General features: G+C 41.2%; 1 protein-coding gene and 1 long non-coding RNA gene across 3 annotated transcripts in view; both read left to right on the top strand.

The window, feature by feature from the left end:
• Positions 1-21,006, top strand: part of IPP (intracisternal A particle-promoted polypeptide) — a 43,972-nt gene extending 22,966 nt beyond the window's left edge. The window contains exons 6-9 of one of the 2 annotated variants that reach the window (XM_025384442.1): positions 149-271; positions 3,038-3,258; positions 14,703-14,823; positions 20,993-21,006. In XM_025384442.1, the coding sequence (XP_025240227.1) occupies positions 149-271; positions 3,038-3,258; positions 14,703-14,823; positions 20,993-21,006 (479 nt within the window). Of the gene's footprint in view, positions 1-148; positions 272-3,037; positions 3,259-14,702; positions 16,172-20,992 lie in introns of those variants that run through there. The other variant, XM_025384434.1, reaches the window with a different exon arrangement.
• On the top strand, positions 19,099-20,815 carry LOC112623817. The gene is made up of 2 exons (XR_003119208.1): positions 19,099-19,687; positions 20,002-20,815. It is a non-coding gene; the product is annotated as an uncharacterized LOC112623817 (long non-coding RNA).
• Positions 21,007-21,321: the final 315 nt, after the last annotated feature.

Here is a 21,321-nt window from a genome sequence, read left to right as displayed (position 1 = left end):
ACTTTTTCATGGGATCGTGGAACAGATAACCTCTTTGGTTCATGTGATATCTATAATATGAAATAATTGGTTTAGCTGTTTTGTAAGGTCTTTGTCATAAATAAGATTCTTTTATCCCAGAAATGAACATTTTTCTGTTTCATTACAGGTGGATGGGTTGGAGCTGAGATAGGGAACACCATTGAAAGATTTGATCCTGATGAAAATAAATGGGAAGTAGTTGGTAACATGGCTGTGTCACGCTACTACTTTGGGTGCTGTGAAATGCAAGGTAATCACTTTATAAAATATTTTTCCTCAAAATGTAGTTCTGAAAAACTTTGAGTTTGAGGCCTTATTTTCACAAAAGTATATTTTAGATCTGTTGGTATTGAATGACTGATACTAGCAGCATAGAAGTTCTGGTTTTTACCTCCTATCGTTGACTTTTATTTCTGTATTGCCAAAATAATTGATTTTTTCAAAATAAATAAGGCTATCATTAAAAATTGCAAGTAAGCAGGAATATCTGACTAGCACAATAAGCATTCGAAGTGTTATCTGTTATTGTCTTTTCTCTCCCATGAACATCTAAGTAAATATTTCTAAGTAGGGAGAGAGTATCAGAAACAATTTTGGGGCGTGGTGGCTCATGCCTATAATCCCAGCACTTTGGGAGGCTGAGGCAGTAGGATCATCTGAGGTTAGGAGTTTGAGACCAGCCTGGCCAATGTGGTGAAACCTCATTTCTACTAAAAATACAAAAATTAGCTGGGCACGGTACCACACTCCTGTAATCCCAGCTACTAGGGAGGCTGAGGCAGGATAATTGTTTGAACCCAGGAGGTGGAGGTTGCAGTGAGTGAGATGGTGCCACTGTACTGCAGCCTGGGTAACAATGAAACTCTGTCTCAAAAAATAAATAAAAATAAATTGTTTTCATGGTCTCTATAGGCTTCTTTAGCATTTTTTTCTACAAAGTACATTGTGATTCAGTTCACATAGCATATAATCCTGTGACAGATTTAAATAATTATATGTTGCATATTAAAGTGGTATACAAACATTATTTTGATTGTCTACTATACTCTGAGAGTTAGGTAGTAAGATGTTTTAACTAGAACCTGATTCTGTCTAGGATTGGAGAGCTGATTTATATGCACCTGTGGAGAAGGAAGCAGCTTTCCCATTGTTATATGACAGCCTAATCTGCTCAACTTCTTTCTGCTTTGTGGTTACCTTCTCTGATTTCCTTTTTTTTTTTTTTTTTTTTGAGCCGGAGTCTCGCTGTGTCTCCCAGGCTGGAGTGCAGTGGTGTGATCTCGGCTCACTGCAAGTTCCGCCTCTCAGGTTCACGCCATTCTCCCGCCTCAGCCTCCCAAGTAGCTGGGACTACAGGCGCCCGCCACCACGCCCGGCTAGTTTTTTGTATTTTTAGTAGAGACGGGGTTTCACCATGTTAGCCAGGATAGTCTCGATCTCCTGACCTCGTGATCCACCCGCCTCGGCCTCCCAAAGTGCTGGGATTACAGGCTTGAGCCACCGTGCCTGGCCAACCTTCTCTGATTTCTATTAGCAAATTATGTGGTACAGACTATATCTTACTGTTTAATATCATGTCTCCTAGTTGTTTTATATTTATTATTTTTATCATTCCATCTAAAATCATAGAGCTACCTAGAAAGGAATCTTTGAACTTACCTATTTCAACTTCTTTAAGTTATAGATGAGGAAGCTGAAGATCAGGAAGGTTGTGAGTTGTCTTTTCTCATAGCTGGTTACTGGCAAGGCTGGAACTAAAACCCAGGTTTACTATACTAACATTTAGCCCACATTTCTTTTTTCTTTTTTTTTTTGTTTTTTTGTTTTTTGTTTTTTGAGATGGAGTCTCGCTCTGTCACCCAGGCTGGAGTGCAGTGGTGCGATCTCGGCTCAGTGCAGGCTCCGCCTCCCGGGTTCACACCATTCTCCTGCCTCAGTCTCCGGAGTAGCTGGGACTACAGGCACCCGCCACACCTGGCAAATTTTTTGTGTTTTTAGTAGAGACGGGGTTTCACCATGTTAACCCGGATGGTCACAATCTCCTGACCTCGTGATCCGCCCGCCTTGTTCTCCTAAAGTGCTGGGATTACAGGCATGATCCACTGCACCCAGCCTAGCCCACATGTCGTAAAATATAATTCTTTGTAAATCCTCACTTTAGAAGATGAAGTACAACACTACAGATTCAAAAATAATTGTAGATTGCCAGAGTTTATAAGGAAATTTTATGTAAATTACATTATATTTTACTGTAGTAATTGTTTTTGTTTTTGTTTTTTGAGACAAGTTCTGACTCTGTTGCCCAGGGTGGAGTGCAGTGGTGCAATCTTGGTTCATTGCAACCTCTGCCTCCCAGACTCAAGCCATCCTCCCACCTCAGTTGCCTGAGTAGCTGGGACTGCAGGCACACACCATCATGCCTGACTAATTTTGTATTTTTTGTATTTTTTGCCCAGGTTGGTCTCAAGCTCAAGTGATTCGCCTTCCCTGGCCTCCCAAAGTGCTGGGATTGTGAACCACTACACCCAGCTGTGTACTGTAGTAATTGATTCTGATACCTTAATTTAGCCACATACTATTTAAATTTAAATTCCCTACTTTATGTCCATCTGAGCAACAGATAGGCTGTCACTAAAGAGAGCCGTGTAATTCCCAGCTTAAGTGCATAACATTTTTTAGGGAAAAAAAAAATCCATTTTCCTTTCCTGTTTTATCTGTGGGTGGATCTGGAACCTGAGATCACCAAGCAGATAATTAGATAGAAAATCCTCAGCTGACAGATTATTTCAAGTTCTTTGAAAACTCAATGCTATTTTAAATTAGTTCCACTAATTTTTTACAACTTGCTGAATAGTGAGGTGATAAACTTGACAAAGTTGATTTTCTCTCTTAAATAAAATTGTAAGCCGTAGATTAAACATAGCATCAGCATAGGAAACAGATCACAATCATTACTTTTCATCACTATTTGTATCTCACTTTCTGTAGCATCTGAGCAAAAATATTCCACTTCCAGGTTTAATTTATGTAATTGGGGGCATCAGCAATGAAGGAATAGAACTTCGTTCTTTTGAAGTCTATGATCCACTTTCTAAGCGTTGGTCTCCACTTCCTCCAATGGGAACCAGGAGAGCATATCTTGGTGTGGCTGCACTCAATGACTGCATCTATTCTATTGGAGGATGGAATGAGACCCAAGATGCTCTTCATACTGTAGAAAAATATTCCTTTGAAGAGGTAGGTTGGATGATTTCAGATGTTTAGTATCCTGGTATTCTTTTAATGTCTGTAAGATCTGTGGTGATGCACTTTCTTTCACTCATGATATTGATCATTTGTGGATTTTTTTTCCCTTTTTTCTTTCCAAAGAAGAAACTTTTGGTGTCATTGCTTTTCTTCTGTTGTCAGTTTTGTTTTATTGATTTCTGTTCTTATTTTTTCCTTTTTCCTATTTGTTTTTGATTGAGTTTGCTCTTCTTTTTCTAGGTTATTTATTTATTTTTTAATTTTTTAAGAGACAGGGTCTTGCTCTGTTGCACATGCTGGAGAGCACTGATATAATCATAGCTCACTGTAACATTGAACTCCTACCCAGTTAATTTAAAAAAACTTTTTCTTGTACTGCTGGGCGTGGTGGCTCACGCCTGTAATCCCAGCACTTTGGGAAGCCAAGATGAGAGGATAGCTTGAGCCCAGGAGTTCAAGACCAGCCTGAACAACATAGTGAGACTGTCTGTATAATAAATAACAAAATTAGTTGGGCATGGTGGTATGCATCTGTGGTTCTAGCTACTCAGGGGGCTCAGGTGAGAGGATCACTTGAGCCTAGGAAGTCAAGGCTGCAGTGAGCTGTGATCAAGCCATTGTGCTCCAACCTCGGTAACAGTGAGAAAGCCTCGCTCAAGAGTAATTTTTTTTTTTTTTTTGAGACGGAGTTTTGCTTTTGTTGCCCAGGCTGGAGTGCAGTGGCACAATCTCGCCTCGCCGCAACCTCTGCCTCCTGGGTTCAAGCAATTCTCCTGCCTCAACCTCCTGAGTAGCTGGGATTTTGGGCATGCACCACCATACCTGGCTAATTTTGTATTTTTAGTGGAGATGGGGTTTCTCTATGTTGGTCAGGCTGGTTTCGAACTCCCAACATCAGGTGATCCGCCTGCCTCAGCCTCCCAAAGTGCTGGGATTACAGGCATGAGCCACTGCACCTGGCTGATTTTTTTTTTTTCCTAGGGTTAGGGTCTCGCTATGTAACCCAGACTGATCTCAGATTCCTGGTCTTAAGTGATTATCCTTCCTTGGCATCCCAAACCACTGGCATTACAGATCTTTGGGAGCCACTGCACTCCCCAAATCCCAACAATCTCAGCTCTCTTTTTTTCTAGATTTTTTTTTTTTTTTTTGAGACAGAGTCTCGCTCTGTTGCCCAGGCTGGAGTGCAGTAGCATGATCTGGGCTCACTGCAAGCTCCGCCTCCCAGGTTCACGCCATTCTCCTGCCTCAGCCTCCCGAGTAGCTAGGACTACAGGCGCCCGCCACCTCGCCTGGCTAGTTTTTTGTATTCTTTTTAGTAGAGACGGGGTTTCACCGTGTTAGCCAGGATGGTCTCGATCTCCTGACCTCGTGATCCGCCCGTCTCGGCCTCCCAAAGAGCTGGGATTACAGGCTTGAGCCACCGTGCCTGGCCTTTTTCTAGAGTCTTAAAGTGGAAGCTTAGATGATTGATTTTAGACCTTCCTTTTTCTATAATACAAACTATAAATTCTCTTTGAGCACTGCTTTAACTTCATCCCACATATTTTGATATGTTGCCTTTTAATTAGTTAGCATTTATATTAAAATATAAAAATGGCCTTGTCATTTGTTTTCTGTTTATGAAATCCATTCTTTGATTCTTTTTTCTTCTTTTTGTCTTTATATTGATTGTTTTAGTATCCCATAGAATTTTATCTCTTTTATTGTCTAGTTAGCTGTATTTCTTCACCTTTTTTCTTGGTGATTACTTTAGGGTTTTGTGGGTGGAAAAAACGTACTCAACATGTTTTCTACTCTGATCTCACGTCACAACAATCATCAACATAGAAAACTTCTGTGACTAAATGTGTGTGGGTTTTCCCCTACACATCAAGCAGCAGATACCAGCTAGGTGTCCTCGAATTCAGTTAAATTCTGATACTGTCTACCTGGAGATAGCCTCAGACCCCACAGGTTGAGGGCTCAGTCCCCAAGACTGCCCCCTCCTTCAGGCACTATTCCAAGTTCAGGCCTCTGGAACTTCTCACCAACTGGCTCCAAGTTGGGGTTCTCACAACACCCTCTTTGGAGTCAATTAATTTGCTAGAGTGGCTCACAGAACTCACGGAAACACTTACTTATGTTTACCAGGTTATTATAAGAGATATTGCAAAGGATACAGATGAAGAGATGCATATGGGGAGGTATGGGGGAATGGCATGGTACTTCTGTGACCTCTCTGGTTATGCCACCCTCTAAGAACCGCCAGGTGTTCAACTATCAGGAAGTTCTCCAAACTCAGTCCTTTTGGGTTTGTTGTTGTTGTTGTTGTTTCTTTGTTTTTGTTTTTTAGACGGAGTCTTGCTCTGTCACTAGGCTGGAGTGAAATGGCACGATCTAGGCTGACTGCAGCCTCCGCCTCCTGGGTTCAAGCAATTCTCCTGCTTCAGCCTCCCAAGTAGCTGGGACTACAGGCACACGCCACCATGTCCAGCTAATTTTTGTATTTTTAGTATAGACGGGGTTTCACCATGTTGGCCAGGGTGGTCTTGATCTCCCTCGGCCTCCCAAAGTGCTGGGATTACAGGTGTGAGCCCCCATGTCTGGGCTGGTTTTTCTGGAGGCTTCATTATATAGACATGATTGATTATATCATTGGGCATCCACTTAACCTTCAGCTCCTCTCCCCTCTCTGGAAGTCGGGGTGGGACTGAAAGTTCTAATTCTATAATCATGCCTTGGTCTTTCTGGTGAGCATCCCTAATTCTGAAGCTAACTATGGGCTTCCAGCCATCAGTCAACATTAGCAAACAAAAAGGCATCACTGTGGATATTCTCAGGATGTTAGGAGTTGTATGCCAGGAAACGGGTTGAAGACTATGTACTTAATAATATCACAGGTTTACATTATGTATTTTTAGTGTATCAAATCTACAATATCATACTGTATCACTTGAAAGTAAGGAACTTACAAAAATATACTTTGGCCAAGCACAGTGGCTAACGCCTGTAATCTAGCACTTTGGGAGACAGAGGCGGGTGGATCATATGAGGTCAGGAGTTTTGCCACGTTGGCCAGCTGGTCTCAAACTCCTGACCTCAAGTGATCTGCCCACCTCAACCTCCCAAAGTGCTGGGATTACAGGCGTGAGCCACCACCGCTCCTGGCCTAATGCCTAAAAGTTTTGTTTCATGTTTTATCTAGTTTTCTAGGTCTTTAGGGTAGGAGGGCAAGTTTGGTAACAATTGATCTATTTTTGTCTGGAAATGGAAATCCCTCCTGTGTCCTTTTGATACATTGCTATCATTCATTCAGCATTTCTTTATTTTCTGGCAGAAATATTTTCAGCTTATCTTATACTTTTTCTGCTTTAGCCCTGGAATCAGCCATTTCTTCAAGAAGCCTTATTTCCTTTTGGTGAAGGACAGTATTTAGAAACCAAGATGTACACACTTAAGAGTACTAAATGCTGCTTGGATGTTGCTGCTTCTAGCTGTAGCAGGGCAGGAGAGCCCCAAATTGGGCTTAGCCCAGGAATGTTCTTGGCCTTGCTCAGGATGGAATTTAAGAGCAAGCTGGTGGTAGAAGAAAACAATCTTATTGAGGTGGCAATGTTACAACTCTGTAACTACTGCAGAGTGGGACTACTCCATAGACAGTGTGTTGAGAGTAGCAGCTCAGGGGCAGTTCTGCAGTCATTTATACCTACTTTAACTTATGTGAAAATTAAGGGGTGAGTTATTCAGATATTTCTAGAAAAAAGGTGGTGCTTCTGGGTTGTTGCCACGGAAGAGGACAGTCACTTCTGGGTGTTGCCATTGGCAATGGTAAACTGACAGGGCACTGGTGAGTGTGTCTTACAGAGAGTTGCTTTCACCTCTTCCCTGTTTCAGCTAGTCTTCAATCTTGTCTGGAGTTGAGTCACCACCTTCTACCTCATAGCCACCCTCAGTAAACAGAGCTAGGAAATGTATGTATGTAAATAGGTTTTCACACACAGATTTATCTGTAAATATTTCTATATCTATTTGTGCATTTATATTGTAAAACCATGAGTTCATAATGATAGCTCCAATTCTAGTACACCAGGTTTTTTCAGGCCTTCTCCCTTTCCATGTTGTAAATACCTTTTCTGTCAGTTAAAGACTTTGCTTCCGCCAGGCGCGGTGGCTCACGTCTGTAATCCCAGCACTTGGGGACGCCAAGGCGGGTGGATCACTAGGTCAGGAGTTCGGGACCAGCTTGGCTAACATGGTGAAACCCAGTCTTTACTAAAATTACAAAAATTAGCTGAGCATGGTGGCGGGCGCCTATAATCCCAGCTACTCCGGAGGCTGAGGCAGGAGAATCGCTTGAACGCAGGAGGCTGAGGCTGCAGTGAGCCGAGATCACGCCACTGCACTCCAGCCTGGGCAACAGAGCAAGACTCTGTCTCAAAAAAAAAAAAAAAGACTTTGCTTCCATTATCCTCAATATATTTATTTATTCATTCAATTTACTTATTTGCTAAATGAAGCCAATTTTCTTATGATACCAGCTGTCTTCTCCACCTAACATCTCCATGCATTACCCATCCAGTCACTGCCTGGGTGAATTCCCCAGTGTTCCCTCATTCCCTCAGTTCCTAGGTTGACACAATTATACTTATAATAAGAGAAGAGAAAGGTAGGGGACAGGACGTTGCATCTTCATTGGGTCACTGTTCTGTCATGTATTTGTTCATTAGTTCATTTATTCATTCACAAATACAGACTTCTCAGTATGTAAATATGGATCAGACACTATGCCAGGCAGAAACAAGGACAAACATATACAGCCACTGCTCTCAAGGAGGCTACATTGCAGTGGGGAATATGAGAAATAAATAGTCGGTTATGTTATAATATGTTAAGTGCTGTGAGAGTGAAGTACAAAGTGTGTTATGCCCTAGACTTACAGGTTAGGCCAACTTTTTCTAAATTACTTTCCATGGAATACTAATTTTTTGCACTGTTAATAGGAATTGAGTAATTTGAGTTTCCCTGGTCAACTATATTAAGGGAAATCTGGGTTAAACCAGGTTAAATTAGTTTCTTTACCACAGGACTTCTTTACAGAATATAGTGCAATAATGTACTTTATGAATCTTTATGTCAAGTCTCTCAGATTCACTTGAACACACCACCCTTGCTTTGTTCTGTGGATATTTGCAGAATATCTTGTGGAAGTGTTTCAGGGAACAAATTTTGAGAAATAAGGTTTAGTCTTATTTTAATTTTATGATTTTTAATGCCACTTATAGTTAGTAAAACCTTCAAAACTTTTGACCAGGTGCAGTGGCTCACATCTGTAATCCCAGCAGTTTGGGAGGCTGAAGCTGGCGGATCACTTGAGGTCAGGAGTTCGAGACCGGCCTGGCCAACATAGTGAAAGCCCGACTTTACTGAAAATACAAAAATTTGCTGGGCATGATGGTGGCCTATAATCCCAGCTACTTGGGAGGCTGAGTCAGAAGAATTGCTTGAACCTGGGAGGCAGAGGTTGCAATGAGTTGAGATTACCCAACTGTACTCTAGCCTGGGCAATAGAGCAAGACTCCATCTCAAAACAAAAAATTTTTTTAAGTTTTTTTTTTTTTTTTTTTTTTTTTAAGTAGGAGGGTTTTAACAGTTTTATTGAAATATAATTCACTGACCAAACATTTTGGTTGTTTCTGCTTTTTGGCTATTACAAACAATGGTACTATGAAGTTTTACATACAAGTTTTTGTGTAGACATGTGTTTTCATTTCTCTTGGGCATATACCTAGGAGTAGAATTGCTGGGTCACATAATGACTGTATTTAATCTTTTTTCGTTTGTTTGTTTTTTGTTTTTTTGTGTGTGTTTTTTTTTTGGAGACGGAGTTTCACTCTTGTTGCCTAGGCTGGACTGCAGTGGTGATCTCGGCTCACCGCAACTTCCACCTCAGGGGTTCAAATGATCATCCTGCCTCAGCCTCCCTAGTAGCTAGGATTACAGGTGTGCATCACCACACCTGGCTAATTTTTTATTTTTAGTAGAAACAGGGTTTCACCATGTTGACCAAGCTGATCTTGAACTCCTGACCTCAGGTGATCTTTGGGTCTCCCAAAGTGCCAGGATTACAGGCGTGAGCCACTGCACCCATCTGTGTTTAACCTCTTTAGGGAATCCCAGACTGTTTCCTAAAGTATCTACAACATTTTACATAACCACCATCAGTGTCTAAGGGTTCCAGTTTCTTCACATCCAATGCTTGTTATTATTTAGTTTTTCTTTTATAGCTGTTCTAGTAGGTATAAATGGGTATCTCATTGTGGTTTTGATTTGCATTTCCCTGATTGTTAAGCATCTTTTCATGTGGTTTTTGGTCACCTGTTTATCTTCTTTGAAGAAACATCTATTCAATTTATCTGTTTTAAAATTGAATTGTCTTTTCATTATTGAGTTGTAAGAGTTCTGCTGGGCGTGGTGGCTCACGCCTGTAATCCCAACACTTTGGGAGGCTGAGGCAGGTGGATCACTAGGTCAGATCGTGACCATCCCAGCTAACACGGTGAAACCCCGTCTCTACTAAAAATACAAAAAAAATTAGCCTGTCGTGGTGGCGGGTGCCTGTAGTCCCAGCTACTCGGGAGGCTGAGGCAGGAGAATAGCATGAACCCGGGAGGCGGAGCTTACAGTGAGCCCTCCAGCCTGGGTGACAGAGCAAGACTCCATCTCAAAAAAAAGGAAGGCCCCGTCTCTACTAAAAAGACAAAAAAAAAATAACGGGGCATGGTGGCGGGTGCCTGTAGTGTCAGCTACTCAGGAGGCTGAGGCAGGAGAATGACTTGAACCTGGGAGGCGGAGCTTGCAGTGAGCCGAGATCATGCCACTGCACTCCAACCTGGGTGACAAAGCGAGACTCCGTTTCAAATAATAATAATAATAATATAATCTAGGTGCAAGTCCTTTGTCAAATATATAATTCGCAAATTTTTTCTCCCATTATGTGTGTTTTCTTCACTTTCTTGATGGTATTCAAGCATAAAAATTTAAATTTTGATGTCCAATTTGTTTTGTTCTTTTGTTACTTGTGCTTTTGTTATAACTAAAAGCATTGCTTAATCCAAGGTCGTAAGAACTTACAGCTATGCTTTTTTCTAAGAGTTTTATAGTTTTAATTTTTGTATTTAGGTCTTTGATACATTTTGGTTTAATTTTGTATGTGATGTGAGGAAGAGATCCACCCTCATTCTTTTGTATTTGGGTATCCAGTTGTCCCAGCATCACTGCATCACTGATTAAAAACACTGTTCTTTCCCCCATTGAATTGTCTTGAATTGAATTTTCACCTTTATTGAAAATCAGTTGACGATATATGTGAGGGTTTATTTCTGAGCTTTCTATTCTGTTCATTTATCTGTATGTCTCTCTATCCTTTTGCCAGTACCACACTGTCTTATTACAGCATTGTAGTAAGTTTTGAAATCAGAAAGTGTGAGTCCTTCAAATTGGATCATTTAAAAATTTGTTTGGCTGTCCTGGGTAACTTGAATTTCATATGCATTTTAGGATCAGCTTGTCAGTTCCTGCAGAGAAGCCAAATGGGTTTTTGACAGCGATTGCATTGAATTTGAGATCAATTTGGAGAGTATCAGCAACTTAACATTATTAATAAGTCTTTTGATTCACCATAGGATGTCTTTCCTTTTAGTTAGGTCTTCAGATTGTTTCAACAATGTTTTATAATTTTCAGTTTCGTGTACTTTTTTGGTTACAATTTATTCAGAAGTATTTTATTCCTTTTAATGCTGTTATAAATTGTTTTATTAATTTCATATTCAGATTGTCCATTGCTAGTGTGTAGAAATACAATTTATTCTGCGACCTTGCTGCACTCATAGTCTTATTTTTTTTTTTGGTGGATTCCTTAGGATTTTCTAAATACAAGATCCTACCATCTGTAAATATTGCTGGCTGGGTGCAGTGACTTAAACCTGTAATCCCAGCACCTTGGGAGGCCGAGGTGGGTAGATCACTTGAGCCCAGGAGTTCAGACCAGCCTGGGCAACTTGGTGAAAACCGTGTCTCTTTAAAAAATATGAAAATTAGCCAGGTGTGGTTGTGCACGCCTGTAGTCCCAGCTCCTCAGAAGGCTGAGGTGGGAGGATCACCTGAGCTCAGGAAGGTCAAGGATGTAGTAAGTCATGATTGCACCACTGCACTCCAGCCTGGGCCACAGAGTAAGACCTGGTCTTTAAAACAAAACAGAAAAAAGATTGTTTTACTTCTTCTTAAATCTGGATTAAAACTTAGATGCATTTTATTTCATTGTTTTCCCCTCATTACCCTAGCTAGAACCACCAGTACAATGTTGAAGTGGCAAAAATGGACTTTCATGTCTTGTTGTAAAGCATAAGGATTTTGATTCTCATTTCTGACAAGTTTTAAACTTTGGTGACATTTTTTTAATTCCTTTCTCCATGATCCTATTTGGGCTTATCTGATACAGAAAGTGAACTTTTTGAGGGCACTTTCTGTTATGAATTTTTCTATATGGCTTTGAAATGAATAGATTTTAGTTTCAAATTAAGTCTTATTAATAATTATTACCGGCCGGGTGCGGTGGCTTACGCCTGTAATCACAGCACTTTGGGAGGCTGAGGTGAGTGGATCACCTGAAATCAGGAGTTCAAGACCAGCCTGGCCAACATGGTGAAACCCTGTCTCTACTAAAAATACAAAAATTAGCTGGGAGTGGTGGTGCACACCTGTAATCCTAGTAACTTGGGAGGCTGAAGCAGGAGAATTGGTCCAACCCAAGAGGCAGAGGTTGCAGTGAGCCAAGATCATGGCACTGCACTTCAGCCTCGGCGACAGAGTAAGACTCCGTCTCGAGTAATAATAATAATAACAACAACAACAACAATGTGTTACCTTGGTTTTTATGCATAAATATGAAATTTTATTATTATTGACTACCTACTAACAATTTGCATTACAAATCCAGAAAAGATAATGTAAAACATGTTAGTAGTCTTACAGAGCTTTTTTTTTTTTTTTTAGAGGTAACAGGGGATAAAAATCAAATTAGATGAGAACATGTCAGTTAAAAATAAAGTAATAAAAATTTAAAAGTTAAACTGTAGTTGTAATACACTGGTAGAAATGAAAGAGGAACAATATAGGATGAGTCCTAAGGTCCCTTTGTTATTGTCAAGGGGCATTTTGCGGGAAAGCAAAGGTTCTCCCTAATTATAAACATAACCTAAATTATCCTAATTTATCTTAACCAGAAATGGATCTTCTTGAGAATGTATTTATCTTTTAAAATATAAGTATTTTTTCAGTTATGTCAGCTTTGTGATGTGCTCTATAATTTCAGATGATCAAATAGCTTTCAAATTTAATCTGGTCCTTCACTTTCAAAGAATTGTCCCTGGTTTAGTATTTCATAATCTTACTTAAGTTCACATCAGCAAACGTACACTAACTGTTTATAATGTGATGGCACTATCCTAGTACCTATTTGGGTACTGTCCTTAAAAATTTACTTTCTAGCGTTGATGAATAATCAGTCTTCACTATTTATGATTAAAAAACCTTTGTTCATCGTATGCTTTATTTAAAGATTGATAATCTGTTCTCCCATTACCAGGCTGCTTGCTCTTTGCTCTCCTAATTACTTGTTAGGACCTTTAGTAGCTTTCTTGTTTTCTGAGCATGGACGTTTTCCCTCAAGTAAGACACTACTAGTCGCTGGGCGTGGTGGCTCATGCCTGTAATCCCAGCACTTTGGGAGGCCGAGGTGGGTGAATCACTTGAGGTCAGGAGTTCAAGACCAGCCTGGCCAACATAGTGAAACTCCATCTCTACTAAAAATACTAAAAATTAGCCAGGCATGGTGACAGGTGCCTGTAATCCCAGCTACTCAGGAGGCTGAGGCAGGAGAATCGCTTGAACCCCGGAGGTGGAGGTTGCAGTGAGCCAAGATCACACTATTGCACTCTAGCCTGAGCAACAAGAGCGAGACTCCGTCTCAAGAAAAAAAAAAAAAGTAAGACATTACTAGTCATTTTGGCTATAGCAGCATATTGAAATTTCTTTAGGGAACAATGTATAACAGGAGTTAGCAAACTTTTTGTGTAAAAGGCCAGATAGTAAATATTTTTGGCCTGTGGGTCACACACAATATCCTTTTTTGATATATGCTGCTTCTTTTTCTTGAAATATCTTTTAATATGGGAAAATCATTGTTTGTTCTCAGGCTATAGCAAAGTAGGCTATAGTTCCCAACCCCTGGTTAGCCCACCTTTCTGAAAATTTGTTCTGCAGATTACTAAGTCCACTGGTTGCTCCTTGTAAAAAGGATTCCATGGTCAAATAAATTTGTCAAGTGTTCCATGCTGTGTAATTTTTTTTTTTTTTTTTTTTTGAGACGGAGTCTCGCTCTGTCACCCAGACTGGAGTGCAGTGGCCAGATCTCAGCTCACTGCCAGCTCCGCCTCCTGGGTTTACGCCATTCTCCTGCCTCAGCCTCCCAAGAAGCTGGGACTACAGGCGCCCACCACCGCACCCGGCTAATTTTTTGTATTTTTTAGTAGAGACGGGGTTTCACTGTGTTAGCCAGGATGGTCTCGATCTCCTGACCTCGTGATCCGCCCGTATTGGCCTCCCAAAGTGCTGGGATTACAGGCTTGAGCCACCGCGCCCGGCCCGCTGTGTCATTTTTAAGACTCGTTAAAATACTAAAGGCTTTTAAAAAATCCTTTGGTTTATAAGCTTCTTTCTCCTTGGAGCTTTGTGGTTCTTTTGTTTTGATTTGCTTATTGTTGAGTGTATTACCTACTTGTGTTCCATAGACTTCGTTTCTTAGGATGTTGTCCTACGTATGATTTCTAGGTCATTTCCTGATCATATTTTATAATCAGACCTTTTAAAAAATTATATTCCTCTAAATTTACTTTTTATCCATGCCCACTTCAAGTTTATTTTAAAATATTCTGGGCCGGGTCCTGTGGCTTACACTTATAATCCCAGCACTTTGGGAGGCTGAGGTGGGACAATCACTTGAGTTTAGGAGTTTAAGACCAGCCTGAACAACCTGGTGAAACTCCATCTCTACAATAGAAAAATTAGCTAGGTGTGGTGGTATACACTTGTAGTCCTACCTACTCAGGAGGCTGAAGCAAGAGGAGCTCTTGAGTCTGGGAGGTTGAGGCTGCAGTGAACCGAGATGGTGCCATGCAGTCCAGCCTGGGTGACAGAGCAAGACCCTGTCTCCAAGGGAAAAAAACGAAGCAAAAAAAAAAAATATATATATATATATATATATATATATGCGCTTACCTGACTAGATTGTTTTACGTTTAGACATGTAAAAAGAATTGGAATATCGAATTTCTCAGTGGATTTCTTTACTATCATTTCATAATACTGCTAACATATTTTTTTTCTCTCTTAACCAGGAAAAGTGGGTTGAAGTTGCCTCAATGAAAGTGCCTAGAGCAGGCATGTGTGTTGTGGCAGTCAATGGTCTTCTGTATGTTTCTGGAGGTCGATCTTCCAGCCATGATTTCTTGGCTCCAGGTACCTTGGACTCAGTTGAAGTTTATAACCCTCATTCAGATACATGGACAGAAATTGGTAATATGATCACCAGTCGTTGTGAAGGGGGCGTTGCTGTGCTATGAAATATAAAGCATAACAGAGCACAAGGAACATTTTGAAAATGCAGGACCTGACCTTTTGGAAAGCAAACATACATTTGGTGATAAGACCCTCTGATTCTATGAGTTTTCCATGTATTTGGTAGATAAATGACTAACGAGGCTGGTTGCAGTGGCCTCATGCCTATAATCCCAACGCTTTGGAAGGCTGAGGCAGAAGGATCACTTGAGCCCAGGAATTTGAGGTTATGGTAAGCTACGATCATGCCACTGCACTCCACTCTGGGCATGAGTGGAACGAGATCCTGTCTCTTAAAGAAAAAAACTAAACTAAAGAGTGATTTTTCTAAAAATATGAGTGAGAATGGATATGAAATATATCCCAATTAATAAAGAGCTCACACAGATTTGCCAAGCTTACTAATAATAGAAATGCCACTTATGCTGTAGAATTCTCCAGTTTAAGTGTAGACAAGTCTGGTTTTACAAATTTGTAAAAATTATTTACTAGAAGCTTCCTGGCGAATAGTCCCTTTAGCTACTTCTCCAGTGCAGTATAAGTTGTAACATAACCTTCATGTGATGTAGGAATAGTATCAATGACACAGTTTAAAGATCTCTGTATATTCACAATTGTATCCAGAGCATAATTTTCCATGACCATAGTTTGAGCTACAGAGAAAAGCCAATGAAACAGATTCCTACTTTTATTTAATGCCAAGAGTTTTCATTAGCCCCAAACTTTTTATTGGCAGCAGATACACTAGGAGGGGTGTTTGGGAAATATCTAGCTATTTTTATAGATAGATACCTTTTTGCTTGATGATAAGTTTTTGCTTGCTCATATTTTTTGTCTTGATCCTGAGAATGCAAGTAAGGAATTAATAGGAGGTTCTTAGTGACCAGATGTTGTAATGGGCTATAGAGCCCAGCAGGCAGTATGCACCTAGAAATTTCTCTCTTTTTCAGGCTGGGCATGGTGGCTCACACCTGTAATCCCAGCACTTTGAGAGACCGAGGTGAGGCGGGAAGATTGCTTGAACTCAGGAATTTGAGACCAGCCTTGGGCAACATGACGAGACTCCGTCTCTACCAAAAAATATATAAAAATTAACCAGGCGTGGTGGCTTGTGCCTGTGGTCCCATCTGCTTGGGAGGCTGAGGTTGCAGGATCACTTGAGCCCAGGAGGTCGAGGCTGCAGTGAGCCGAGATTGTGCCACTGCACACTGGCCTGGGTGACAGCATGATAACCTGTCTCAAAAAAAAAGAAAAAAGGAAATTTTTCCTTTTTTGCTAGATTGTTGTCACCAAAATTATCTGTTTGGCTTTAGGAAGAGGGAATTTTATTAGATTATCAAGCTTTGTGGAATTTATTTGTATTTGTGCAAACCTAAGTAAGAGCATACTACAAAGCTACTTCTTGGACGTGGAGGGCTAAATTGTAGGTCCTTCTGAAACTTTTTATAGACACTGACTTATAAATGTAATTTGAAAGTACCCCTTGACCCAAACAAAACTGCTTCTCAAAACTTCTCATTTTCTCCCTGAAAAGCATTCTAAAGAATTGTTCTCTGTTCATTTTTAAGAGAAAGATTCACTGGGTGTATGATGGAGTTACTTTTAAGTTATGTCTACTGGCCAGTTGAAGCAATATATATATATATATATTTTTTTTTTTTTTTTTTTTTTTTGAGACGGAGTCTCGCTCTGCTGCCCAGGCTGGAGTGCAGTGGCCAGATCTCAGCTCACTGCAAGCTCCGCCTCCTGGGTTTACGCCATTCTCCTGCCTCAGCCTCCCAAGTAGCTGGGACTACAGGCGCCCGCCACCTCGCCCGGCTAAGTTTTTGTATTTTTTAGTAGAGACGGGGTTTCACCGTGTTAGCCAGGATGGTCTCGATCTCCTGACCACATGATCCGCCCGTCTCGGCCTCCCAAAGTGCTGGGATTACAGGCTTGAGCCACCGCGCCCGGCCGAAGCAATATATATTAAAGGTCTTGCATACAGTAAAAAAAATTTTTTTGAGATGGAGTTTTGCTCTTGTTGCCCAGGCTGGAGTGCAAAGGCATGATCTTGGCTCACTGCAACCTCTGCCTCTTGGGTTCAAGTGATTCTCCTGCCTCAGCCTCCCAAGTAGCTGGGATTACAGGCGCCTGCCACCATGCCCGGCTAATTTTTTGTACTGGGTTGCACCATGTTGGCCAGGCTGGTCTCGAACTCCTGACCTCAGGTGATCCACCCACCTTGGCCTCCCAAAATGCTGGGATTATGGGTGTGAGCCACCGTGCCCAGCTGCATACAGTAAAATTTAACTGGTTGACTTAAGGATTTGATTTCCTGTTTCTTCTTTTTTTTTTTGAGATGGAGTCTTGCCCTGTCACCCAGGCTGGAGTGCAATGGTGCAACCTCAGCTCACTGCAATCTCTGCCTCCCTGGTTCAAACGATTCTCCTGCCTCAGCCTCCCGAGTAGCTGGGATTACAGATGTGAGCCACCATGCCCGGCTAATTTTTTGTATCTTTAGTAGAGATGAGATTTCACCATGTTGGCTAGACTGTTGTTGAACTCATGACCTTGTGATCCGCCCATCTTGGCCCCCCAAAGTGCTGGGACTATAGGTGTGAGCCACTGCGCTCTGCCGATTTCCCGTGTCTTTACTAAGGTCCTTCCATAGATTATTATAAGCATCATCAACTTATTTAGATAGAAAACTTTTAATTGCATTAATGAATCAGGTAGCACTCATATCCAAATTATTTGGTTTAGTCCGGGTACCATGGCTCATGCCTGTAATCGTAGCACCTTGGGAGACTGAGGTGGGCAGATCACTTGAGGTAAGACCAGTCTGGCCAACATGGTGAAACCCTGTCTTTACTAAAAATACAAAAAATTGGCAGCAGGTGGTGGTGCATGCCTGTAATCCCAGCTGCTGAGGAGGCTGAGGCAGGAGAATCACTTGAACCCAGGAGATGGAGGTTGTAGTGAGCTGAGATCATGCCACTGTGCTCTAGCCTGGGCCATAGAGCAGGACTTCGTCTCAAAAAAATAAAATACTTGGTTTAGTCCACAAGGATACTTTCCTTATAACTTAACCATGTGTATTTATTAGGAAAAGTTTATGCAATGCACGCAGGAAGCCCTATGTTCCCTTCTCTGGGGCATCCTGAATGTCTGAAGGGTCACAGATGTCTGTGTAGAGATCTGTAAGATGTCAAATAATAAAGTATACAGATAATTTATAGACTAAGCTCTAACTCATGTGCCTTTACTATTTCTAGTTACAGAGAATCTGTATTCTGATCCAAAACAGATTTACAAAATACTTCTACAACTAATTTCTCATTATTGTCTAGTAGCAACTGAAAATGACACTGTGGAGGGGGGTGCTTTGCACAGCTTGGCAGAAATGTAATGTCAAAGCAGTCAGTGTTTAACAGGTCCTGAAGATCCCTGAAAATAGGTAACTGTGGTAACTGTAAATATGCTTATTATTCCTAGGTAATGACAAGATTGGTTTTGTTTTGTTTTGTTTTTTTGAGATGGAGTTTTGCTCTTTTTGCCCAGACTGGAGTGCAATAGCACGATTTTGGCTCACCGCAACCTTTGCCTCTGATTCTCCCGCCTCACTCTCCTGTGTAGCTGGGATTGCAGGCATGCACCACCACGCCCGGCTAATTTTGTATTTTTTGTAGAGACAAGTTTTCTCCATGTTGGTCAGGCTGGTCTCGAACTCTCGACCTCAGGTGATCTGCCTGCCTTGGCCTCCCAAAGTGCTGGGATTATAGGCGTGAGCCACCACGCCAGGCCAACAAGATTGTTTTTAAAAGAATGTACTAATAAAGTATCTAGTTTTTTTGTTTCTTTGTATTACTTTTATCAGTGGCATTCTGGGTTACCAAACTATAGTAGGATTGCACAAGTTTTTTAGTTGGTTTTGTTTTTACTTTAGGGACTTGCATATTTAGTTTTACATTTAATTCTGTTTTTTGAGAAATGATTAAAGTGATCTACCTCCAAAATGTTTAACAATCCGATATGCTTCTAAGTATCCTGCCAATATACTTAATCAAATGTACTTAAAAACCAGTTTTCTTAAAGAAGCATACACTGTAATTCACCTGGAAACTAGCATTTTTTGAGTAAAATTAGGCAATTAGCCTCAAAATATGATTTGCCTCTATTCTGGAAAATAATTCATTTAATTCAGATTATGGAAAAGTCTTAAGTTTGTATAGCATTCATGCAATTTAGTAACAAAGAAGTGAGTTTCCTTATCAAAACAATCTGAGTAGAATCAGATTGTTTTGAGACTGAATGGAAACATCATCTCTAAAAAATATACAGGCCAGGCATGGTGGCTTACATCTGTAATCCCAGCATTTTGGGAGGCCAAGGCGGGCAGATCACTTGAAGTTGAGAGTTTGAGACCAGCCTGACCAACATGGAGAAACCCTGTCTCTACTAAAAATACAAAATTAGCTGGGCATGGTGGTGCATGCCTGTAATCCCAGGTATTTGGGAGGCTGAGGCAGGAGAATCGCTTCAACCCGGGAGGCAGAGGTTGTGGTGAGCCGAGATAGCGTCATTGCACTCCAGCCTGGGCAACAAGAGTGAAACTCCATCAAAAAAAAAAAAAAAAAAATTCCAGGTTATACTATATCCTGATCTATATTCTTATACCATTTTAAATGTTTTTCCTTTTTGGTGAGACTAAGAATTTCAGAAAACTAGGTTTTCTTTTTTGTTCTTTTTTTTCTCCACCTTAAGTAGGGTGATTAGAGATTAGGTTTTCTTTTTTTTTTTTTTTTTTGAGACGGAGTCTCGCTCTGTCGCCAAGGCTGGAGTGCAGTGGCCAGATCTCAGCTCACTGCAAGCTCCGCCTCCCAGGTTCCCGCCATTCTCCTGCCTCAGCCTCCCGGGTAGCTGGGACTACAGGCGCCCGCCACCTCGCCCGGCTAGTTTTTTGTCTTTTTTGGTAGAGACAGGGTTTCACCGTGTTAGCCAGGCTGGTCTTGATCTCCTGACCTCGTGATCCGCCCGTCTCGGCCTCCCAAAGTGCTGGGTTTACAGGCTTGAGCCACCGCACCCGGCCGAGATTAGGTTTTCAAGTGAAAATCTAAGGAGTTGCTTTTGCTGTTTTAAGGAAGCTTCTGCACTGGGTGCAATGGCTCACACCTGTAATCCTAACACTTTGGGAGCCTAGGCAGGAAGATCATTTGAGCTCAGTTCGAGACAAGCCTGGGCAACATAGGGAGACCCTGTCTCTACAAAAAATGTAAAAATTAGCTTGGCGTAGTGGTGCACAACTGTAGTCCCAGCTACTCAGGAGGCTGAGGTGGGAGAATTGCTTGAGCCCAGGAGGTCGAGGCTGCAGTAAGCCATGACCACACCACTATACTCCGGCCTGAGCAACAGCATGAGACCCTGTGTTTAAACAAAACAAAACAAAAACAAAAACACACCAAAGTTAAAAGCTTCTCTCTGATTTAAAAGACCAGCCCGTCGAACATGGTGACACGCCACCTCTACTAAAAATACACACAAAAAAATTAGCTGGGCATGGTGGCACTTGCCTATAATCCCAGCTACTCTAGAGAGGCTGAGACAGGAGAATCGCTTGAACCCGGGAGGCGGAGGTTGCGGTGTGCCAAGATCGTGCCACTTCACTCCAGCCTGGGCAACAGAATGAACTCCGTCTCAAAAAAAAAGATGTAGAACTAAATAGGCCCGCTCATTAGAATATCAAGATGGCTCCAGCTTGACTTTTCTTTCCTAACTTATATGTACTAGTGGCTTTATTTTAAATAGTTTCCTTTAAAAATAATCATTTTGACTAGCTATATTATGTGTTTGGTGGTAAGGGATAAGTTGTATCTATACCATGCCAAATATCCTAATAAAAACTGGAAAACATGCCTGACTTACCTTTGAATGTGGCTTTCCCTCATGACACTGCTCCCTACTGACTTTAGAGCCATAGATCCTTTTGGCTCATATAATTGGGTTACACCATGTGAAATAAGCTTGTACATGCATTTCCCAGTAGTAACTCCTGTGAAAACTCCTCAATGGAACTACCTTTTCTTTCCAGACGCTCACAGATAGGACGTTTTCCGCTTGAAGTGGGAGAATATGTGCATTCTTTTCAATGATCACAGGACTCTAACAAAGGGGATTTTTAATCTTTTATTTTAATTTTCAAGACAGTTAAAATAATTGAAATGTTTAAGTGGATAACTATTCATAAAATGACTGAGTGAAAACTAATATACTATGAGATGAAAAGTACTTGTCGGCCGGGCGCAGTGGCTCAAGCCTGTAATCCCAGCACTTTGGGAGGCTGAGACGGGCGGATCACGAGGTCAGGAGATCGAGACCATCCAGGCTAACATGGTGAAACCCCGTCTCTACTAAAAAAAT

This window comes from Theropithecus gelada, chromosome 1, assembly GCF_003255815.1.
Source record: "Theropithecus gelada isolate Dixy chromosome 1, Tgel_1.0, whole genome shotgun sequence".
In the NCBI taxonomy this organism is placed as follows: domain Eukaryota; kingdom Metazoa; phylum Chordata; class Mammalia; order Primates; family Cercopithecidae; genus Theropithecus; species Theropithecus gelada.
The sequence above is the reverse complement of the archived record's forward strand: the minus strand, read 5'-3'. Positions and strand labels throughout refer to the sequence as shown.